The sequence below is a fragment of the Trachypithecus francoisi genome, unplaced genomic scaffold, assembly GCF_009764315.1.
Source record: "Trachypithecus francoisi isolate TF-2019V2 unplaced genomic scaffold, Tfra_2.0 Lachesis_group3, whole genome shotgun sequence".
NCBI classification, from domain to species: domain Eukaryota; kingdom Metazoa; phylum Chordata; class Mammalia; order Primates; family Cercopithecidae; genus Trachypithecus; species Trachypithecus francoisi.
The window spans coordinates 111,403,274-111,428,155 of NW_022681468.1; the positions used below are offsets into that span (position 1 = coordinate 111,403,274).

The 24,882-nt window shown below is 38.4% G+C and overlaps 1 protein-coding gene across 3 annotated transcripts in view; it reads right to left on the reverse strand.

The window, feature by feature from the left end:
* The window catches only part of HMG20A (high mobility group 20A), a 70,901-nt gene that overhangs the window by 27,261 nt on the left and 18,758 nt on the right, over window positions 1–24,882 (reverse strand). For 2 of the 3 annotated variants that reach the window (XM_033189294.1, XM_033189295.1), the window contains exon 2: window positions 171–263. In XM_033189294.1, the coding sequence (XP_033045185.1) occupies window positions 171–259 (89 nt within the window). In that variant the 5' untranslated portion in view covers window positions 260–263. Of the gene's footprint in view, window positions 1–170; window positions 264–790; window positions 980–24,882 lie in introns of all 3 variants that reach the window. The other variant, XM_033189296.1, reaches the window with a different exon arrangement.

The following is a 24,882-nucleotide window of genomic DNA, read 5'->3' on the forward strand; positions in this document are numbered from 1 at the left end:
GAATGCAGATTACAAAGCGGTTTATGATGGCTGTCACTCTCTTTGCAAAGTGAAACAAATGCATCCTCTATTCTTATGATATAAAACTGCCTCTTTAGGACCTCTTCCTTTGTTAGAAGTTTTGTTTTGAGGCCTACAGAGAAGTCCAATGTCCCAAAGCAGCTGCTTACCCAGTGGTAGCCATATCATTACTCTCCTTGGAGCCATCTTCATCTGCAAAAAGGGGCGGTAGGGTGGAGCTAGTCATCAAGTTTTCCATCTCTCTGAAAGGAAAAGAGAATAATAATAAAAAAATTAATGGCTTAATTACTTCCATTTCAAGTTCCACTAATTTAAGAGCCAGCCTTCCTGAACTTTATCATATAAGCAACAGAATAAAAACTGACCTAAATATTTATTTTCTTGACTTGGCCGCATCAATTTAAACTGTATGGTGAATGGGTCTTTTAACCTTGGTCTCATCAACTGACCAGACTGAAAATAAGTTAGGTTTTAACAACTGGGACGTGGTTTGGAAAATTCCTTTTTATTTATCCAGAGTATCTTCAAAAGTATTCATTTCCTGTAGAAATTGTTAAGCAGGGTAACTCAGAAGCATTGCCACTCTGAGCAAGTTATTTAAGCTCTTTGAGCTACAATTTCACCATCTTAGACTAAGACAAAATTGCTGACTTAACGCAAAGGGTTACTGTGAGGGATTAAAATGAAAGTGCTTCATAAACAGAGAAAGTCTAAGGTAGTAAGTGCATTGAGTATTATATAAAGAAAGGTATTGTTATTATAGCATTACCAGTTCTCAGTCCCAGATGAATCATCTGTAGATTAAATGGTGGCAAACTGAGCCCTCCAAAAGGAAATAATGCAAAGGAAGTAGAGGATGGAAGGCATGCTGATGTGGCTCTGAGTCAAAGAAACCACACTTCCAGGTCAGAAATATGCTCCACACACCATCATAACCAAGAACAGAAATAGCATGCACCTGGGTACAGGAAACAACTAAGCTTAATTGAAGAAAACAAACAAATCACAAGAACTGAGGTTATCAGACTGAACGGATAAAAGGACAAAGTGACAAAGAATAATTTCATTTATCATATCACTATGAAAAATGATTTTTGCCTTTCAAGGCTTACCACCAAGGGCATCATCCCATGTAGTTAAAAGAGCAGCCTTCCCTTCATCATGAAAGGGATATTCAAACAAAACATTCAGCAGTGACCCCAAACATCAGCCAGTTACGTAGAACTGCAAAGCATTCAAGAAAAAGAGTGCCTCAATCAACTGGGAGAATTGAGAAGCAAATTATGAGAATTCACTTAGGAGCTTCCTCAGGAGTTATTTCAGGTGCTGCTGCTAAGGAGACCTAGTGAAACAGCAATTAAAAGGAAAGCACAGCAGCAAAGTAGAGCCAGGATCATTCCACTGAAGCGGAAATATGAAGAAAATGCCGATGACATGAAGACCACATTCTCCATGTTCAATGGAGTGATTTATTTCCAAAAGATAACATTGATGTTTTATTCCTTATTCTTACTTATTCTCACTTCTAAGTTTATGATTTAGCAGGCCAAGTTCCATAAATAGCTTGATGGGAAAAACACATCTTTGTACAAATATTACCCATTACAGTGGGCAGAGCATGCAAGGTAGAGAGGAACTTCTCACTCAACCAGAGTAAGCACTTTATTCTACTGCAGGAACACTTGCTACTCAGTTCCTTGAAGATAAGGTGTTAACAAGTGGAATAGCTCTAATAAATGCCACAAAATTCCATTCTACATGTTTTACTGAATAACTCTGACTCAAGTGTACTTAAGTTTTAATTCACATTATACAAATGCCAGATTAAAGCCTGGGCTTTAACGGCTGCTAACATCACCTCACACCAATGCCAATGTTCATTCTACGAAAAGAAAACTGTAATATCTGTTAGATACCATATAGACTATCCACAGTGAGCAAACATTCAAATGGCCAGGTATATACCTTAAGGAACTCACTTGACTGGTTTTTTTTTTTTTTTTTTTTGACACAGTCTCGCTCTGTTGCCCACGCCTCCCAGGTTCAGGTGATTCTTGTGCTTCAGCCTCCCAAGTTGCTGGGATTACAGGTATGTGCCACCATGCCCAGCTAATTTTTGTATTTTTAGTACAGATGGGGTTTCACCATGTTGGCCAGGTTGGTCTTGAACTCCTAGCCTCAAGTGATCTGCCTGCTTTGGCCTCTCACAGTGTTAGGATTATAGGTGTGAGCCCCCGCGCCTGGCATTGACTAGTTTCTTTCTAAAAGAATCCCTAGAAGTCAAGGGCCTTTCAAGAACCTTGAGATTCAGCATTTAAAGCTCTTGGCATTGCTCCTATGCCTCAAAAGAAGATATATTGTCTGGTGAGGGGACAAATGAAGTGTCTTTTCATTCACTATGCCAACATGACCCTGTTAGAGTGTTTTCCAGATATCTTTAGTCATTTCTGAAATGTGGGGAGGCAGCTGGATAACATAACCTTAACAACATATAAACAGATCATATAAACAAAGGAAGTTCAGAGAACACACATTTTTTCCTTTTTTATTTCCCCTCTCTTAAGTTTGCTGTACTCAAATCCATACGGTTTCAGATACATTTTTCTCAGTGTTACTGAGTAGTCGGGTCCCTAAGAAATGACTAATAAAGTGGGTGGAAGGTTAAGGGGCCAAGATCAACAAAAGAAGGAAATGAAGAAAAGTGCAGTGAAACCCAAAAGCCTCTAAACTAGTCCAGTAAGTTGGAAATACAAAAGCCTCTAAACTAGTCCAGTAAGTTGGATTCCCAATAATATGTCTGGGATCCTGAGAGAATGTGTTTCATATGGTCCACGAGGGAGTGATTCAAATGGAATCATGGCTACCAAGCCACTGATTGCCAAAAGCCCTTCATATGTAGCATCTGTGCCTGATGATGTCCCAGTAGAGGGGTCACAGTGAACTTTGAAATTTTATGCAAAGCACTTAAGAAATGTGATGAATGCTGCTCTAGAAGGGGAAAGAAATTTGTTCAAAGGCAAAGCAATATACAACTTTGGCTCTTCACTGCACTTTATATAAACAGGTCTATCATGCAGATGTTTCTTAGTAGAGGGGACTTATCTAGCTTCTACCAGGAAGCCTCACAAAAATGGTATTACTTTGCCACTTACACTTTGAACCAGGGTCTAGTCCTGAGCTTTGAAAATCCCAAAATTCCCTCTAACACTAACCACTCACTGAAAAAAATTGGTATATAAAAGAGTGCCAATTTAAAATATTTTAATGATTACAAAGATTGTAATGAGAATTATATTAAGCGCACCAGATACTTACTGACCAGTGAACACATTCTCTCTCTGTAGTCATCTAGTAGGCCAGATCATAATCAGAACATTGCTATGGTCAATATATGGCCAGAACAAAGGAAATTAGGTGGAACTGAAGAAATGTTCCTCAACTGAGATTGCTCTAGTAATCCTTCCCAATAATAGGGATGATCACACCAATGTGACTATGTTATTCCAAATGTGTTGGACAGTGCTGGAAGCACATTTGTACTTCCGGTTTCTGGGGTTGGCTCTTTTCAAGCACCCTTTTCTTAGTTTACACATGCTAACCTCACTTCCCTAAGTCTTCTCATAGAGATGCAGCGTATTCCTTCCCCACCACTCCCTCTCCAACCATACACCTCAGAATTGAGAGGTGGGATTCTGCCCATTTCATTTTCCATGCTACAGCCTTTATGCAAAACCCTTGGTTCCTTTAAAACATCAGGTTGCTTGGTTTATCAACCTCATACCCAAAAATCTCTTACCACTATCTCCCATCATTTCAGCTCTCTTAATTCTCCTATTACAACTGACCTTTAAACATGCAAACCTCTATTCTTATGGCCCTTGATTTCCCCTTCTCTGTCCAGCTTAGATTTGACGGCTACATTGCAAATGTTCTTTTGCCAGCACTCAATTCTCTTGCATTATATCTTTCTATACACCAGAAGTAGATCAACTCTGAGTTTTGGCTCAAGATGGTGGAGAAAAAAAAAAGACAAAATAAAGAGTATTACTATAAATGTACGGTATCCATTCACAACTGGGCCCTCTATGCTCTTAGTAATCACTATATGTTCTTAGGATATTTCCCAATTGCCATATTATCTCTTGTCAAAGTTTTTCAACCAAACTCACCTAAATCCCTCCAACTCAGTCAGCATTAGCTTTTCATATTCCTCAACCCCAACTCATGCCAAAAAGCATACTAAGTTGCTTTTTTTGGAAGACATAATTGATATGCCATAAAGTTCCCCCCTTTACTACATACAACTCAGTGGTTTTTAATGTATTTACAAGGTTGTGCAACCAACACCCTAACCAATTTTAGAACATGTTCATCATCCCAAAAAGAAACACAATATCCTTTAGCAAACAATCCCCATTCTCCCTTCCTACTAGTCCTCCTAGTCCTGGGCAACCGCTAATCTACCTTTTTTTTTTTTAAAGACACAAGGTCTTGCTCCGTCACCCAGGCTGGAATGCAGTGGCACAATCATAGCTCACTGAAGCCTCAAACTGCTTGTCTCAAGTGATCTCTCTGCCTCAGCCTCCTGAGTAGCTAGGACCACAAGCTTGTGCCACCATGCCTGGCTAATTTTTAATTTTTTTTGTAGAAATAGGGTTTTGCTATGCTGCCCAGGCTGTCTTGAATTCCCGGCCTCAAGCAATCCTCCTGCCTCAGCCTCCCGAACTGTTGGGATTACAGGCGTTAGCCATCATGCCTGCCTACTTTGTCTTTATAAATGTACCTATTCTGGTATTTCATATAAACAGAATCATACAATATGTGGCCTTTTGTGTCTGACTACTCTCACTTAGCATAAAGTTTAAGGTTCACATTGTAGCGTGTATCAGTATTTCATTCCATTTTATGGCTGAATAATATTATACTGGATGGCTATTGCACATTTTGTTGATCCACATATCAGTTGATAGACTTGGGTTGTTTCTAATTTTTGGCTACTATGAATGCTGCTGCTTACGAACATTTGTGTATAAATTTTTGTGTGGACATGTTTTCAATTCTCTTGGGCATATACCTAGGAGTGGAGTTGCTGAAACATCTGGTACCACCATGTTTAATATTTTGAGGAAAAATCAAACTGTTTCTCAAAGCACCTCTACCATTTTACATTCACACTAGTAATGTATTAGGGTTCCAATTTCTCCATATCCTCAGCACACCTGGTATTGTCTTTTTTATTAGAGCCATCCTAGTAGATGTGAAGTGGTATGTCATTGTGATTTTGGTTTGTATTCTCCTAATGAGTACTGATATTAAGCATCTTTTCTTATGCATATTGTGCATTTGTATATCTTTTTTGGAGAACTGTCTATTCAAATCCTATTTCAAATTGTGTTTTGTGTGTGTGCTTTTTTTTAGATAGAGTCTCATTCTGTTGTCCATGCCAGAGTGCACTGGTGTGATCTTGGCTCACTGCAACCTCTACCTCCTGGGTTCAAGTGATTCTTGTGCCTCAGCCTCCCAAGTAGTAGCTGGGATTACAGGTATGCACCACCATCCCCAGCTAATTTTTGTATTTTCAGTAGAGACAGGGTTTCGCCCTGTTGGCCAGGCTGGTCTCAAACTCCTGGCCTCAAGAGATCCACCCACCTCAGTCTCCCAAAGTGCTGAGATTACAGGTGTGAGTCACCACACTCGCTCTCCTTTGCTCATTTTAAAAATTGTATTGTGATTGTAAAATTGCAAGAGTTCATTTTATATTGTAGATACTAGATACGTATCAGATATACTATTTTCAAATATTTTCTCCCATTCTCTGGGTTGTCTTTTCACTTTGATAGTATTCTTTGAAGTACAAATGTTTTTAACTTTAAAGTACAAATTATTTTTCTTTCTTTGGTTGCTTGTGCTTTAGGTGTCATATTTAAGAAACTAGTGCCTAATCAAAGGTTGTGAAGATTTACCCTTACGTGTTTTTCTAAGAGCTTTATAATTTCAGCTCTTACATTTATGTCTTTGATTCATTCTGAGAAAATGCACCATATTCTCTGACCTCTACATCTGCAACTGCCACTTGTTGTCTTTGGTTGGAATACTTCCTAGTACCCCAGTCTCTCTTGTCTGGCCAATTATACTTTCTTATCCTTCACATCTCACCTTAGATGTGTCTTCTTTCAGCATGTGTTCTTGGATCAATCAAGAATGTATCAGATGCCCCTTTTATGTACTACCAGAGCATTCTGTACTAAACACCCATCATAATACTTGACTCACTGTACTACCCTTACCTTTTCTAAACCTTAGTTATATGTTTTGTTACGTTATGAACAGTGCCTTGTTTACCTTAAAATTTTCCCCACTCCAGTTTTGAGCATATCATGGGCGTTCGTTAAATACACATTTGATGAGCAAATACAATTACGTATTTCATAGCTTCATCATAATATTGTGGCCAGATTTTGCCTAAAGCCACACCTTACCCCTCAACTGAAGGAGGCTCCTCATTCAAGTAGTATTTATTTATTGCTCAAGCAGGCACTTGTGCAGATTATGTATCTTTTAAATGGATTAACTCTGAAACTGGGGGACACTCAATACATTCTCTAAATGTTTCCTCATATATACATTTACCTTTATTATTTGTAAGGAGCGAGACTGTCTTCAAAAAATGGAGTCAGTGTTCATGTCTACTTTAGTGAACATGGCTAATTGATGTATATTCTGTACTGGAATTTTCAACTTTCCATTTATGTTAGATATTCATGTCTAATTATTGAATCTTTAACATCAATTTTGCTTAACATTTACTCAAGTGACTTCAATCTCTTATCCAGTAAAAAAGGGAAAACTGGGCCAGGTGTGGTGGCTCACACTTGTAATCTCAGCACTTTGGGAGGCCGAGGCAGGCGGATCACAAGGTCAGTAGATTGAGACCATCCTGGCTAACACGGTGAAACCCCATCTCTACTAAAAATACAAAAAATGAATTGGGCGTGGTGGCAGGCGCCTGTAGTCCCAGCTACTCAGGAGGCTGAGGCAGGAGAATAGCATGAACCCAGGAGGCGGAGCTTGCACTGAGCCAAGATCATGCCACTGCACTCCAGCCTGGGCGACAGAGCGAGACTATGCCTCAAAGGAAAAAAAAAAAAAAAAGGGGGGAAAACTGGGCCAGGTGCGGTGGCTCACGCCTGTAATCCCAGCACTTTGGGAGGCCGAGGTGGGTGGATCACCTGAGGTCGGGAGTTCGAGACCAGCCTGAACAACATGGAGAAACCCTGCTAAAAATAGAAAATTAGCCTGGCGTGGTGGTACATGACTGTAATCTCAGCTACTCGGGAGGCTGAGGCAGGAGAATCTCCTGAACCTGGGAGGCAGAGGTTGTGGTGAGCCGAGATTGTGCCATTGCAGTCCAGCCTGGGCAACAAGAGCGAAACTCCGTCTCAAAAAAAGAAAAAAAAAAGAGGAAAACTAACAAATGTGTCTGCTTGTTCATTTACCCAAACACTGATTGAAATTAACCAAATACTAGGCACTATACTAGGGCTGGAAATTTAAATATGAGTAGTATGTTGTCTATATGGATCCTGCCCTCAAGGTATAATTCACTTTCAGTAGATGGGAAATAATCATTAAAAAACATGCTAAATGCAATACTGATGTACACAAATATACACAAATACTACGACAGGAAAAAGCTGCCTGAGACTGCTTTAAATAGTAGAGTCTATAAACTGGAAGCCCACAGGCCACATTCAACATGCACATTTTTGGGGGAGTCTGCAATGTATTTTTAAAAATATTTGAATAAGTTGCCAATATAGAAAAATGGGCAGTTATAAGACAAATCTTTGAATTCCTTTATTAAAAAAATCTGCCCAAACCAGCCTACATCCAACAAAGGCAACATTTGGTTGGTCCTGGGTAACAGCTGTCTCTAACATAGTCTCCGCTCTGCTCACTTCACTCATTTACATTACCTGTGTTGTTTTATAGACATATAAGATTGGGATCTCTTCTAAGAATAGAAGTAGTAGTTGGTTAAGCAAAAAGGAATGATTGGGGACAGGAGAACACTCTAAGCAGAAAGAGAAGGAAGAGACTTTTGTGAAAGACTCCTTGGTAAGGCAAGTCTTCTCAGTGAGTCCCCAGAATCTTTCCCTGCAACTGTTTTTGCTTTTAGTCAAAAGTTTTCTTTTCACTTCTTTATACTGCCTAAACATTTCATCAACTAAGATTCTACTGCCTTACTAGCAAACTCTTTGAAAGCAAAAACCCAGAAGTTCAACCAAGTAGACACCCAATATCAGAGATCCAGCTGGATAGGAGGAAGTAAAGTAGAAATTCACTTAGCCAAACAATTGGCTGCTGGTTAACTGAAAAAGCTGATTGAAGGAATCAGAAAAAAAAAATGCACTTAAATATTTTAATTAAAAACATTAACATTTTTCCATTCACCAATCTTTTTATGTAGGTCCAAAGTTTCCTTCGCGTATTCAGCCACTAACCGGAGTCCTATAACATTGCATTTTCCATATCCAGAATGTCCTGCCTATAATTTCTAGTTTCAGATTTTTAAAATATAACAAGAACTTAAAAAGCAATCTGACTGCAGAATCTTTCTAGGATTCTTTTTCCTATAATATTTTACAATTCAATTAATGTAATCCATCACATCAATAGGCTATGAAAAAAAGTCACATGACAGTATCAATAGATGCAGAAAAAACATTTGACAAAAATCAACACCCATTCATTAAAAACAGACAAACTTGAGCACACTAGGAAAAGAGAACTTTCTCAATTTGATGAAGAATCTATACAAAAAATCTCTAGCTAACATCATACTTAATGGCAAGAAATTCAAAGCTTTTCCGTTAAGGCAAGAATGTCCCCTCCTACCACTGCTTTTCAACATTGTACTGGAAGTACTAGCTGATCCAGTAAGATAAGAAAAGGAAATAAAAGGCCAGGCTCATGCCTGTAATCCCTGTATTTTGGGAGGCTGAGGCGGGCAGATCACCTGAGGTCAGGAGTTCGAGACCAGTCTGGCCAACATGAGAAACCCCGTGTCTACTAAAGATATAAAAAATTAGCTGGACGTGGTGGCAGTAACCTGTAATCCCAGCTACTTGGGAGGCTGAGGTGGAAGAATTGCTCGAACCTGGGAGGTGGAGGTTGCAGTGAGCCGAAGTAGCACCACTGCACTCCAACCTGGGCAATAAGAGCGAAAACTCCGTCTCAAAAAAAGAAAAAGAAAAAGAAAAAAGAAAAGGAAATAAAAAGTATACAGATTGGAAACGAAGAAAACTCACTTTGCTTGCAAATGACATGAGTTTATATGGAGAAAATCTAAAAGTATTGGGGGGGAAAAAAAACAAAACTTCCTAGAACTAATAAACAATTATAGCAAGGTTGCAGGATAAAAGTTTAAGGTATAAAAGTCAACTGCTTTCTTATATACCAGCAATGAACAAGTGAAATTTGAAATTAAAAACATATTACCATTTACATTAGCACCTCCCAAAATGAAATACTTAGTTATATATAAACTAACAAAATATATACAAGATCTATATGACAAAAACTACAAAACTCTGTTGAAAGATATCAAAGAAGAACTAAATAAGTGGAGACATTCCATGCTGATGGGTAGGAAGACTCAATATTGTCAAGATGTCAGTTCTCATCACCTTAATCTATCAATTCAATTCAATGCAATAACAATTCAATGTAATACCAATCAAAATACCTGCAAGCTATTTTGTGGCTACTGATAAACAACAGATGCTAAAGTTTACATGGAGCAGCAAAAGACTCAGCATAATCAATTCGATACTGAAGGAGAAGAGCAAAGTTGGAGGACTGACACCACCTGACTTAAAGACATACCATACTATAATCAAGATAATGTAGTATCAGTGAAAGAAAATGTTAATAGATTAATAGAACAGAATAGAAAGCCCAGAAGTAGACCTACATATATATAGGCAACTGATCTTTGACAAAGGAGCAAATACAAAGGCAATACAATTGAGCAAAGATGGTCTTTTCTTTTTTTTTTTTTTTTTTTTTTTTTTTTTGAGACAGAGTCTTGCTCTGTCGCCCAGGCTGGAGTGCAGTGGCCGGATCTCAGCTCACTGCAAGCTCCGCCTCCCGGGTTCACGCCATTCTCCTGCCTCAGCCTCCCGAGTAGCTGGGACTACAGGCGCCCGCCACCTCGCCCGGCTAGTTTTTTGTATTTTTTAGTAGAGACGGGGTTTCACCGTGTTAGCCAGGATGGTCTCTATCTCCTGACCTCGTGATCCGCCCGTCTCGGCCTCCCAAAGTGCTGGGATTACAGGCTTGAGCCACCGCGCCCGGCCAAAGATGGTCTTTTCAACAAATGGTGCTGGAACGACTGGACATCTATATGCAAAAAAATGAATTTAGACACAGACCTTACCCCCTTCACAGAAATTAACTAAAAATGAATCACAGACCTAAATGTTAACCACAAAACTATAAGATCCTAGATGATAACATAATAATATAGGAGATAACCGAGATGATGTCAATGTTATTTTAGATATGACAACAAAGGAACAATCCATGAAAAAAATCATTGATAAATTAGATTCATTAAAATTAAAAAATGTTGCTGTGAGAAAGACAACATCAAGAAATGAGAAGATAAGCCACATACTGAGAGAAAATATTTGCAAAAGACACATCTGATAAATAATTGTTATCCAAAATGTACAAAGGATGCTTAAATCTAGACAAAAAAAAAATGAATAACCCAAAATGGGCCAAAGCCCTGAACAGACTTCGCCAAAGAAGACATACAGATACTTGGGCTGGGTGTGATGGCTCATGCCGGTAGTCCCAGCACTTTTGGAGGTGGAGGTGAGGGAGCCCAGGGCCCAGGCAGAGCCCAGGGTCTTGAGACCAGCCTGGGCAACATGGCGAAACTCCATCTCTACAAAAAACACAAAAATTAGCGAGGCATGGTAGCACGCATCTGTAGTCCCAGCTATTAGAGAGACTGAGGTGAGAAGATCACTTAAGCCCAAGAGGTTGGGAGGCTGAGGCTACAGTGAGCCGTGATTGCGCTACTGCACTCTATCCTGGGTGACAGAGTGAGACACTGTTTCAAAAAAAAGGGAAGATATACAGATAGTAATTATGCATATGAAAAGATGTTCAACATCATATGTCATTAGGTGTAGTTGTCCCTTAATACCCATGTGGGATTGATTCCAGGACTCCTGTGTATACCAAAATTTGTAGATGCTTAAGTCCCACAATTGGCCCTGCAGAACCCATGACTACAAAAAGTCAGCCCTGTACCCACAGGTTCTGTGTCTCTCGAATATTGTATTTTCCACCCCAAATTGATTGAATTTGTGGATGCAGAACCCAAGGATACATAGGGCCAACTATAACTGCAAATTAAAACAATAATGAGCTACCACTCCACACCTATTAGAATGGCCAAAATCCCAAACACTGACACCACTAAATGCTGACAATGATTTGGAGCAACAGGAACTCTCCTTCGTTATGTGGGAATACAAAACAGTATAGACATTTCAAAAAACAGTTTGGCAGTTTCTTACAAAATTAAACACACTCTTGCCATACAATCCAGCAATTGCACTTCTTAGCTTAGTATTTACCCAAATGAATGGAAAACGTATGTCCACACAAAAACCTGCACACAGATGTTTAGAGTAGCTTTATTCATAATTGCCAAAACTTGGGCATAACCAAGATGTCCTTCAGTAAGTGAGTGCTAAACTGTGATACATTCAGATAACAGAATATTATTCACTGCTAAAAAGACATGAGTTATGAAGCCATGAAAAGACATGGAGGAAACTTAGTGCATATTACTAAGTGAAAGAAGTGAATCTGAAAAGACTATATAAATTGAGCATCCCTAATCTGAAAATCAGAAATTCAAAATGCTCCAAAATCTGAAATTTCCTGAGTGCCCACTTGATGACCCAAGAGGAAATTAAAATAATAACGAGCTACCACTACAAACCTATTGGAATGCCCTAAATCCCAAACACTGATACCACCAAATGCTGGCAAGGATGTGGAACAAGAGCTCTCTTTCATTGTATGAAAATACAAAACACAAAAATTCCACATGGGACTTCACGTCACGGGTCACAATAAAAACACTGGCACATGATATTTAGTTTATTCAACTTGCCATTGTTTGTTGTTAACAGCTGGCACAGGAGCACTGGTGATACTACTGTGCTGCTTACCCCGAACACATTATTTTTCACTATAATAATGGTATGTCACATTTTTTACTGTTAAGTGCTTATGTGCAAATCAGTGTAAGAAAATGATTTGCTTATTGGTAGCACATGAATTCAGAATCAGGAATAATGGTGATGCCAAACAATCACAGACTGTACATGTGGATGGCTGAGTGACACCTTTGCTTTCTCATGGTTCAATGTACACAAACTTTGTTTCATATACAAAATTAATAAAATCATTGTTATAAAATTACCTTCAAGCCATGTGTAAGGTAAATAGATAAAACATAAATGGATTTCCTGTTTAGACTTGGGTCTCATTCCCAACATTATCTGATTATATGTATGCAAATACTCAAAAATCTGAAAAAATCTGAAGCCTGAAACACTTCTGGTCCTAGGCATTTTGGATAAGGAAAACCCCACCCACATGTTGTGAATCCATCTACCTATCTGACATCCTGGATAAGGCAAAACTATGGAGACAGTAAAAAGATTAGTGGTTGCCAGGGGAGTAGGATGAATAGGTGGAACCCCAGATTTTTAGGGCAGTGAAACTTTCTATGTGATACAATGGTGGATACATGTCATTATAAATCTGTCAAAAGTCACAGATTGTCCAACACCATGAGTGATGGACACTATGTCAACTATGGTGATGATGTGTCAATACCAGTTCATTGATTGTAACAAATGCAGCATTCTGGTGCCAGGGATATTGATAGTGGGGGAGGCTGTGTGTGTGCAGGGGGACAGGGAATATATGGGAAGTCTCTGTACTTTCTGCTCACTTTTGTTGTGAATCTAAAAGCGCTCTAAAATATAACATTCATTCATTTTTAAATTACCATATTATATATTTAGAATATTATAATTATATATTTTATTATGCCAGAGAACTGGTATAAAGAGGTTTGGGAATAAACACAACTGACTTTGATATGCATACAATTTAACTGGAGGAAGGAAAAGAGGCTTACTAGAGAGTAGTCTACCAGCTGTGAATGTTTAGCTAAAAGCAATCAGTAGGCTGTGGACATTAATCAATATGTTTTACAGTGGGAATGAGAACACTGGCTAATCCTGCCAGGCAGTTAACTGGGGTTCAGTTAAAAACTCTTTCGCCGTAGGTTTTTATATGAGAGATGAGAGGGAAAAAGATGAGGAGAGAGAAGAGGCAATTTGGGAGTAATTAAGTACTTAGGTTTTGGGGGAGGACTGGGGTAGGGAGAGACAATTAGGGTCTAAATATAAGGCTTGCTGCTTCAAGAGAAGGGCATAAGGAGGGGTGTGTTTGGCTGGGCACTAGGGTGGGGGTAGACAGAAAATACGGCTCTCTAGACCTAAAATTGATAGCCCAGGCTCCTATAACTATGACTATTATTGATTTTTATTTTATTTTATTTTATTTATTTATTTTTGAGATGAGTCTCGCTCTGTTGCCCAGGCTGAAGTGCAATGGCTTGACCTCTGCTTACCGCAACCCCCACCTCCTGGTTCAAGTAATTCTCTGCCTCAGCCTCCCAAGGGGCTGGGATTACAGGTGCCTGCCACCACACCCAGCTAATTTTTTTTTTTTTTTTAAGTAGAGACGGAGTTTCACCATCATGGCCAGGTTGGTCTTGAACCCCTGACATCATGATCCACCCACGTCAGCCTCCCGAAGTGCTGGGATTACAGGCATGAGCTACCACGCCCAGCCTTATTATTTATTTTAAAATGTTGGTAGGCTACCCTAGGAGCCAAACTATAGAGAAACTGATCCATTCATTCAACAAATATTATCTCCCATCCTGGGCATTTTCTATGCATTGGGAATACAGTAGTGATCAAAACAGGCAAAGATCCTTGCACTCATAGAGCTCACAGTGTACTGGAACAGACAAAAAACAAGATAAAATAAGTAAAATGAATAATGACACATAGTTTGAAGTACCAAGAAAAAACAGAGCAGGGAAAGAGGTTAGGAACAGTTCAAGGAAAGGGGGTGTCTGCAATTTTATATACAGAGGCCATGAAAGGCTTCACTGAGGTAATCTTTGAGGAAAGCCCTGAAGGAGATGAAAGAACTATGCATGTATGTGGAGAAAGAGTGGCCCTAGCAGAGGAAACAACTAGAGCAAAGGAGTCCACCTGGTGTGACTGAGGAGGTGGCAAATGTGGCTGGACTAAACTAGTGGCAAAAGGAGATGAGGTCTGAAAGCTAACTAGGGCTACTGGAAGGTTTTCAGCAGATAAGGCATAAAATTTAACAAGTTTATAGGATCATTCTGGCTGCTATTTTGAGAACAGACTGAATGAAGGTGGTGAGGGAAAAGGGAAAGTAAGGAAATTATTTGGGAAGCGACTGCAACAAAACAGCTGAAAGAATTAGATCAGAATAGCAGTAGTAGAGATGGTGAGAAGCGGTCAGATTCTTAATATATTTTGAAGGTAAAGCTAGTTTCTAAGTTCAAAATAACTGGGGAAAACACCAGGACTAGAATCTATAAACTGTGGCCTGCATATACTTTAATTGTAGTCTTATAATCAGTTTAGTAAAAAAGGGTGAGTTGTACTAACAATATACTACTTGCAAATTTTTTGAAGCTAAATATAGTGGGGGATTTTGGCCACAAAAGAAATAATCCAGCCTCCATCTAACGCAAATGCCTAGAGAGTTTATATTTCAACAAACATTTGTTGATCACCTTCATTATGTAACCAAGATGGTGTTTGGTGTTAAGTGATGTGTAGGTTTGCTTTATAGAATTTTACAGTCTGTTTTCTTCCTTATAGAGACTCTGTTTTTGAAAAATAAAAAATGAGAAAAAGAGGCCAGAATTAGAAACAAAAATTAATCTTCTATCTTTGTGATTTTCTTCTCCAAATTCCTTATGTGAAGGTATAATTTTTTTGAAGTAAAAATTTTAGAAATTTAAATCAGATGTTTTCTTACAAATCACAGAAGTACTAGATCATCAAAAGAGAAACTGGTACAGTTCAGATTTTTTGCTAGGCAACTGGATCACTGTATATGCCTTTTGCTCCCTCAAAGGAACCTTGATGGAGAACTGTCAATATTAGGACACAAAATGTATTGTGAAGAAAAAAACTCCACAAAACCAAAATATCTAGGAATAGTATTTTATATCAGTTTTTGTAAAGCACGGTGATAATGTAGGGAAAATAAAAAACACTTTCTCTTCCAAAGCAAAAGTTGTCGTTTTACAACCAGAGTGTTGCCTTTTGAGGTCACAGTCCACCTCGTTGGCTTTTTCATGGTGCCTGTTGGTCACAAGTTGCCCTTCCTACAGAGGCAATCTAAGCACTGCTTTTATTATTAGTAAACAAGAAGGTGATTGCCCAAGTAAGACGACTTCTGAACCAGTGTCTGAACTAAGAGTTAAAGTAATCCAATAAAACCTGGAATTATTTCCTTAGTGTAAAGTACTTCCCCAATTTCCTGGGACATGGGTGTACTATGAAACAGTAAAAAGGTGGGTACATATAAGCTGGGATAGGGAATGCCAGTAAAGCCTTATTCCCTCTAGGAAGCCATGTGATATATGAAAAGGTGCTTTCAGTAACAGTTAATTTTGTATTTGGAGAAAAAGCAAAAAACATAACCAAGCTTGTTAAGTACACAAAGTACAAAAAGTTAATGTTCTTGTTTGGTAAAGATACATATGTATACTTTTTACTCACATCTTGGTGTGAGTAAAACCACACCAAGGTATATCATGAAAGGTATATCATGCAGGGTATATCAGAAAAGGGAATTTATGTATTTATCAAGAGGAGATATGAGTTTTTTTTTAAAGCTGAAAAACAATGTTTTTCAGTTTATCACGTGTCACTATGTTACGCATCAAAGATACAGAGGTAAATAAGATTTAAAAAACCCAATAACCCTTATTATTTTACAGTTCATAATCCAGTAGGGGACGTGGAAAGAGGGTAATGGCTGATGTGTGTAATGGTATTTATTTAAATACACGAGAAAAACAGAGAAACAGGAATTGAATGGGTGGGGTAACCAGCTAAAGTAACTGTTAATTATCCTAATAAATTCATAGATGCACTAGAAAGCTGAAGGAAACAGAAAACACCATCCGAGAAAACACCTGAGAAGGACCACACAGCTCTGGGTCCATACGTGTTTGGAAATCCAGATTCATACTAAGGTAGGTAGCTCTAAAACAATATAATTCAAGGCTGGAGTGTGCGAAAAGCAACATAATCAGCATACATGGTAGTCCCCCCTTATCTGTGGTTTTGCTTTGCCAGGTGTGTTAACTTGTGGTCAACTATAGTCCAAAAATATTAAATGGGAAGTTTCAGAAATAAACAATTCATAAATTTTAAGTTGTACACTGTTTGGAGTGGTGTGATGAAATCCCATGCTGTCCTGCTCCATCCCACTCAGGATGGGAATCCTCCCCTTGTCCAGCATATCCATGCTGTATACACTACCTGCCCATTAGTTACTTAGCAGCCTTCTAGGTTATCGGATTGACTGTGGCAGTATCGCAGGACTGGTGTTATTTTACTTCACAATGGTCCCAAAGCAGAAGAGCAGTAAGGCTGCTGATTTGGATATGCCAAAGAGAAGCTGTAAAGTGCTTCTTCAAGCAAAAAGGTAAAAGTTCCCGACTTAACAAAAGGAAAAAAATACAAATGCTGAGGTTGCTAAGATCTACAGTAAAGATAAATCTGTGAAATTGTGAAGAAAGAGAAATTCATGTATACCATATGTATAGGATTTGTTACTATCCATGGTTTCAGGCATCCTACTGGGGGTCTTGGGATGTATCCCCACGGATAAAGGGGAACTACTGTATGAGAAAGCAGAAGTAACAAAGGTCCCTAGTATCTGAACTCAAACATAAAATTCATAGTTAACAATTTCAGGGAACACTGCTCCTCTATTTTCTTACATTTTACATGGCTCTTCAGCTCAAACCTGCAGCTGTGAGACAACACTGAAGAGAGGAGGTAGAAAGAATCTTTCTTTCTTTCCTCTCAAAAGCCAATGAAGACTGCAAGTAAAAGACAACATGTTTGAGAAGGAAAATTGAAGAACATTTATAAAAACTATAATATAATAAATGGAAATTAATCCCATCAAAGTGTTTTTCATTTTCATCAACTGACTTACAAATTACATTTTCTTCTTAGAATATTTCCTAAAAGAAAAACAGAGGACACTCGATGGCAGAGAAATTTCCTCAGCCAAAAGCTGAAGACAGAAAACTTTAGTCACAGGGAGGCAAAGCAGCTAGTGGTCTTTACTACTCTGAACAGTAAGATGAAATTTAGAGCTTTCCTCACAAAATGAATAGGCACAATTGTAACATGCCTTATAGTTAAAACTGAAAGAAATTTAAAAACTCAGAATTATTTTGCTATATTTTGCCTTTGAAACCTAGTAACAATGCTCAGGACTTCAGAAAGTTACAAATAGCCACAGAATTCAAATTTGACACATTTAAGTTCTACAAGACAGTTTTCTAGGAACATTTCTCCACTGATAACCTACTCAATATGGTAAGACTTCAACTTTCATACACAGAGTCTCAGTTCTCACCCTACCATAGTAATTCGGAACAAGTAGTTAGATTTAATCTTTTTTTTTTCTTTTTTGAGACGGAGTCTTGCTCTGCCGCCCAGGCTGGAGTGCAGTGGCCAGATCTCAGCTCACTGTAAGCTCCGCCTCCCAGGTTTACGCCATTCTCCTGCCTCAGCCTCCCGAGTAGCTGGGACTACAGGCGCCCGCCACCTCGCCCGGCTAGTTTTTTGTATTTTTTTAGTAGAGACAGGGTTTCACCGTGTTAGCCAGGATGGTCTCGATCTCCTGACCTCGTGATCCGCCCGTCTCGGCCTCCCAAAGTGCTGGGATTACAGGCTTGAGCCACCACGCCCGGCCAGATTTAATCTTTTATGTTTAAAAGCTACTGATTGTTTATTTTTTTTCAAGGTGAAACAAAAAAGAAAAAACAAGTTTAAAACCACATTAGCTGTAACTTTCATTATATCACTGGGTGTTTACAGCACTTACTAAAATCTGACAAAATCTGTATTTTCAGCATTGCCTACTGCTGTTCAAAGGTTCACTTAGCCCAGGAAGGAAAGACTAAGTCCAGGGAATAAGAGTCTACAGAACGATTTGTTTTGTTCTTTCAACATTAAATGCACTCACTTGCCTGTGTTAGCAAGTACTTCTGTCATGAACAGAAGTCTACCATAGTACCAAGTAGAGGCATTATAGGAGCATCTGCTTCAATATCCTTATATGCAAAATGGGGCTAAAACTTATTCTATTTACCTCAAAGGGATACCGTGAGGATCAAATATTTCTTTACAAGCTCTACAAACAATAAAAGTATGTGAAAGCTATTTTAAAAATTATATTACAAAGTTATCAATGAAATATTTATGAGAAAGTATATGGATTATATTAAAAGAACAGATACAGGCCGGACATGTTGGCTCATACTTGTAATCCCAACACTTTGGGAGGCTGAGGCAGGTGAATTGCTTGATCTTAGGAATTTGAGCCCAGCTGGGGCAACATGGCAAAACCTCATCTCTACCAAAATTACAAAAATTAGCTGGGCACGGTGGCACGCGCCTGTGGTCCCAGCTACTAGGGAGGCTGGGCTGAGGTGGGAGGATTGCTGGAGCCCGGGAAGTCGAGGCTGCAGTGAGCCATGACAGTGCCACTGCACTCCAGCCTAGGTGACAGAGTGAGACCCTGTCATCATCATCATCATCATCATCATCATCACAAATAAATACGTAAGAAAAAAGATTGGAAGGAAATACATCAAAATATTCAAAGTATTGGGAAGCAGAGATGGGTGGATCACTTGAGGTCAGGGGTTCAAGACGAGCCTGGCCAACATGGTGAAACTCTGTCTCTACTGAAAATACAAATTAGCCAGGCGTGATCGTGGGCACCTGTAATCCCAGGTACTCTGGAAGCTGAGGCAGGAGAATGGCTTGAACCCGGGAGGTGAAGGTTGTAGTGAGCTGAGATCATGCCACTGCACTCCAGTGTGGGTGACAGAGTGAGACCCTAAATAATAATAATAACAACAACAACAGATACATAAGAAAAAAGATTGGAAGGAAAAACATCAAAATGTTCAAAGTGTTGGGAGGCTGAGGTGGGCAGATCACTTAAAGTCAGGAGTTCAAAACCAGTCTGGCCAACATGGTGAAACCCTGTCTCTACAAAAAATACAAAAATTAGCCGGATGTGGTGGCAGGAGTCTATAATCCCAGCTACTCTGGAGGCTGAGGCACGAGAATCGATTAAAGCCAGGAGGTGGAGGTTGCAGTGATCTGGGATCGTACCACTGCACTCCAGCCTGGGTGACAGAGCAAGACTCTGTCTCGAAAACAAAAACAAAAACAAAAAAGTTCAAAGTAGTTACGTCAGGGTGGTGAAATTATGAATAATTACTTTCCAATCTTTGTTTTAAACTCAACCTTCAGCAGTATGGTTATGTTACTTTAAAGAAAGAGGAAAAGTACCATCAAGGATCACAGATGTTTTAAAATCAAATTTTAATTTCACATGCAATACTTGGATAGTTTCCTTTTCAAAAAAATATGGCTACACGTAGAGCTAAAATTCCCTTTTTGCCAGACTCTCCATACTCCCCTTTCTAGACAAATACCATTAGAAGGGTTTCTAACTCCAGCCTGGGTGACTGAGCAAGACACCGTCTCAAAAACAAACAAACAAACAAACAGAAGAGTTTCTAGCTTATCGCTGAAAAAATGCCTTAAAGATAGTTGCTAATGATATATTCTTTCTCTTTCTCATCAGAATTAGCACTATAGGGCAGAGAAGAGTAAGCATGTTTAACAGGCAGAGTAAGGGCACAATTTATAAACCTCATGCTTTATATTAAAAATTCTCTTAAATTCTGCATTCAGTTTTATAAAGCAGTATTTATTTTAACAAAAGTTAATGTTTTAAATTGCATGAGGCCAGAACAAGGATCATGTAGCCTCAAAACAATATTTCCCCATGAGTGCAATAACACACAGCACAGATTCAGTTCATTTTCTTGACAGATAACCGACATATTTTGATACTGAGGGGAAAAAAGTGTTGTGACTTCCTTGTTGAATATCTCCACTATATAGCAATAGATTGAGAAGTTGTAACTCAATTTATATCCTGTTAACTTTCCAGATAAGTTACATGAAAATACACTGAAATTACCAAACAAGAATACCATTTAATTATGGGAAAACAGACCATGAAAATGAGCATTTCCTTAAGAGGTTTAACTCTGAGGTCAGGAGATCGAGACCATCCTGGCTAACACAGTGAAACCCCGTCTCTACTAAAAAAAAAATACAAAAAACTAGCCGGGCGAGGTGGCGGGCGCCTGTAGTCCCAGCTATTCCGGAGGCTGAGGCAGGAGAATGGCGTAAACCCGGGAGGCGGAGCTTGCAGTGAGCTGAGATCCAGCCACTGCACTCCAGCCTGGGCGACAGAGCTAGACTCTGTCTCAAAAAAAAAAAAAAAAAGAGGTTTAACTCTGAAAATTACAATACATCTGACATTGTTATATGTACATTCTTACGCCACTGGTAGGAAAAGTAACAAGCTTTTGCTAAGTTGTTGTTTTACTTCTTGCCAATATACCTTAAGATAAACCTAAAATGTAATGTGTTCGATTCATTTCTAATTCCAGTGGCATCTCTGTGCCTTCAGAAATTGGACTCTAAATTGCCTTACACGAAAAAGAAAAGTTATTGGTACTCTTAAGCTCATCATTACAACATTTTTCCACAGACTCTTCTCTGGAGGCATTTATTCTTACTAGAAACTCTCTCCAAATATTTAATTTGGCCCTGGGTGTTTAGTAACATTAGAATATTTAAAAGACAAAATTGATAAATTACAATCAAGACGTAGTAATGTGAGCTATGAAGAAAAATAGCTTACCTGTGATTTCTACAACAAATTCACTCAAAATTTGGGGAGAAAAAGCCTCTCAAATATTTGATAAAGGATGATGTACAGTATAAACTACAAGGAGACAACCTGAGGCAGTAGGAAGAGCTCTGAATCGAAGTCAGGAAATCTGACTTTGAGTTCAGGATATGCTACCAACTAACTGGTTTCTGGGATCACTAAACGACTCCGGCTCAAGTTTTTTCACCTGTTGATGAAGAACAACATCAACTTCAAATTTGTTTAGTTGTCAGACTACATAGAATACCGAGAAACAGTGTATTTAATTATATGAACTAGAAACACTAACAAACTAGCAGAAATAGGAATATATTAAAAATTCAATATAAAATCACAACCATAAACATATATGTACACAAACACAGAGTTCTCTAAGCATGGTATGCATTTCTGAATTCTGTTCATATTTATTTGCTATCTGGGAGGGAGTCTCAGTTTATATTGAGGGCTCTGGAGTCAGACTGCCTAGATTCAAATCTCATATTTTACTTATTAGCTGTGGAACTTGGGCAAGCTAGTCAAAAGCTCTGAACCAATGGTTTCTTATCCTATAAATAAGAAGAGCAATAGTATATACTATAAAGAAGTTATCTCAAGAACTAATCTGTGTAAATAAAGCAGGTAGTATGGTGTCATCATATAGTAAGAGCCTAATAACAACGATAGCAATAATTGCAGCAAGAATTTATTGCTTACTAAGTACCAGGCACTATTTTAAGAGCTATACATGTATGATCCCACTTAATCCTCACATCCACCATATCAAGTAGATATTATCATTAGCTCCTATTTTATAGTGAACAAACTGATCCACAGAGGGGTTAAGTAACTTACTCATGTTTAACTGTGATAGTCACTATGGCTATTCAAAAATATTTAGATCTTTCATAAATATAAGAGGAAACTTCCTCACTGCCTCAGAGAAGATACAAGGCCCATGTAACTCATGGGCAATGACAGTGAGTGACATATGATTCCTCTGGGCAGAAAATTTGAGTCTATAAGCAATTTGCCATGTTTCCCTCCCCTGAATACAGTGACTGTGAAAGTATATATCGTGATGGAGTTTACATTAGCCTGGTTGTCTAAGTCACCACAAATAGCATAGCCCCATGTTGACCCACTTTGGACAAATAGCATAAGTGAGAAAAGAAAGCCACTGAGATTTTGTGGTTGTTTATTACCACAGCACTATAAATAGCAATAACCTAGCCTATCCTGACACTTTCTCAGTTAATAAATTTCAGATTTAAGTATCATTATCTACTTATTTATAGTTAATACCCAAAGTTTCAAAATAAATTATGGAAGAAAATAGTATATTTCTATCCATTTAGTTCTTTTTGTGTGTGTAAACCAACAAAAGTTCGCTATTATCTAGTTTAATACTACAATTTAAGAATTATTGGTCTAAATGTCTTCATGATCTTAGGCTAGGCAAATATTTCTTGAAGAGGACAAAGCACTAACCACATTAGAGAAAAGTGACAAATTGGAGTCCACTACAGTTAAGAATGTCTGTTCATCAGGATCATGTTAAAGGAGTAAAAAGGCAAGTCACAGACTGGGAAATTATATTTGTAATACATATATTCCCTAAAGACTCATATTTAGAATATACAAAGAACTCCTAAATATCACTAAGATTAAAAATAAATTATCCATTTTTTTAAAAAGGGGGGTTAAATACAAAGCAAGCACTTCATAAAGAGACTATCCAAATTATCAATAGCTATAGAAAAAGAGTTAGTATTATATACCCACCAGAATGGCTAAAACAAACAAAAAAAAAACCGACAATACACAGAGGTACCAAGGATGAAGAAGAACAGAAATTCTCTTAGGATGCTACTGGGAATCTAAATGGGGACAATCACTTTGGAAAACTATTTAGCAATACCTGTTAAAACACACCTATCCTATAAACCAGCAACTCCATTCCTAGTGAGAAATGAGTGTATATAACCAACAGAACACATGTATGAGAATGTTCATGGCAGCTTTTTAAATAATAACCTCAAAGTGGAACCAACCCATGTGTCCATCAACAGTAGCATGGATATGTTATGATATAGTCTTACAATGAAATCAATGGAATACTATATAGATTGAACTACTGCTACATGCAACACGGATGAAGCTCATAGATACAATCATGAGCAAAAGAAGCCAGACCCACGAGAATAAATATTCTATGAATACATTTATATGAAGCTCAGTAACAAGTAAAACAACTGTATAGTGACAGAAATCAGAATAGTGGTTATCTCTGGTGGGGAGAGAGAAGGTAATGACTGAAGAGCCTCCCAGAGTGATGAAAATATTCACAGGCACATATATATATCTATGTAAAAATTCATTGATTTTTATACTTTACTGTATATGCCACAGTTTTAGAAAGTAAATTAAAAAAAGCAGCATTGATTAAGATGAGAATTCCAGGATTAGAAGGTCCCATAAAGACCACTGAGTCCAACCATACAACGGAGGCTCAGCCCCCAACCTGAAAGTCTCTTGGGAATGTCTACTCCCACTTCTCAATAGCTCTGACAACTGGAAAGTTTTTCTTTATAATGAACTCCAAACCTACAGCCGGGCGTGGTGGCACACGCCTATAATCCCAGAACTTTGGGAGGCCGAGGTGGGTGGATCATGAGGTCAGGAGATCAAGACCATCCTGGCTAACACGGTGAAACCCTGTCTCTACTAAAAATACAAAAAAATTAGCCAGTGTGGTGGCGGGTGCCTATGGTCCCAGCTACTTGGGAGGCTGAGGCAGGAGAATGGCGTGAACCCGGGAGGCGGAGCTTGCAGTGAGCCGAGATCGCGCCACTGTACTCCAGCCTGTAGGACAGAGGAGACTCCGTCTCAAAAAAAAAAAAACCTCGAAAACATTTTCTCTTGAAATGAAATTTATCTGTAAATTTGGCAGTAAACAGACTTTTTTAATGGGTTTTGGGAAATGCTAGTAGCCTGAAAGCTGTTTCAAATTGTTGTGTTTATAATTTTCTATCAAATGTGCAATTAAACATCTTATTGTACTAAAATCAGCTTCAAAAACAATAATTTAATTAAAAACTATACCTAGGATGAAGAAAGCAAACATAAGCTACATAAGAAAATGCAGAGTATCTTGTAATATCAAATCATAATAGATGTGTATAACTTATAAAACACGTGAATACATTAATATTGTGAAGTATGGTCATTTTTTGTGTTATTCTGATTATTCTGATTAAAAGGCATGTCATATACTTACTATGGTTGCATTATGGCATATTTATGTGACTAAAATAGCTAGTAATATTTACAAACAATATTGTAAATCTTAGGAGTAACCAAATGCGATTAGACTACCTTTCCTTTGTAGGGCCCTTATATGTTTTTTTAAAATTGCAGTTTGGCTGGGTGCAGTGGCTCACACCTATAATCCCAGCTCTTTGGGAGGCTAAGGTGGGAGGATCACTTGAGCCCAGGAGTTTGAGACTGGCCTGGACAACACAGCAAGATCCTGCCTCTAAAAAAAAAAAAAATTAAAACTAAAAACCTAGCTTAGTGTGGTGGTACGTGCTTGCAGTCTTGAGCTACTTGGGAAGCTGAGGCGGGAGGATCATTTTT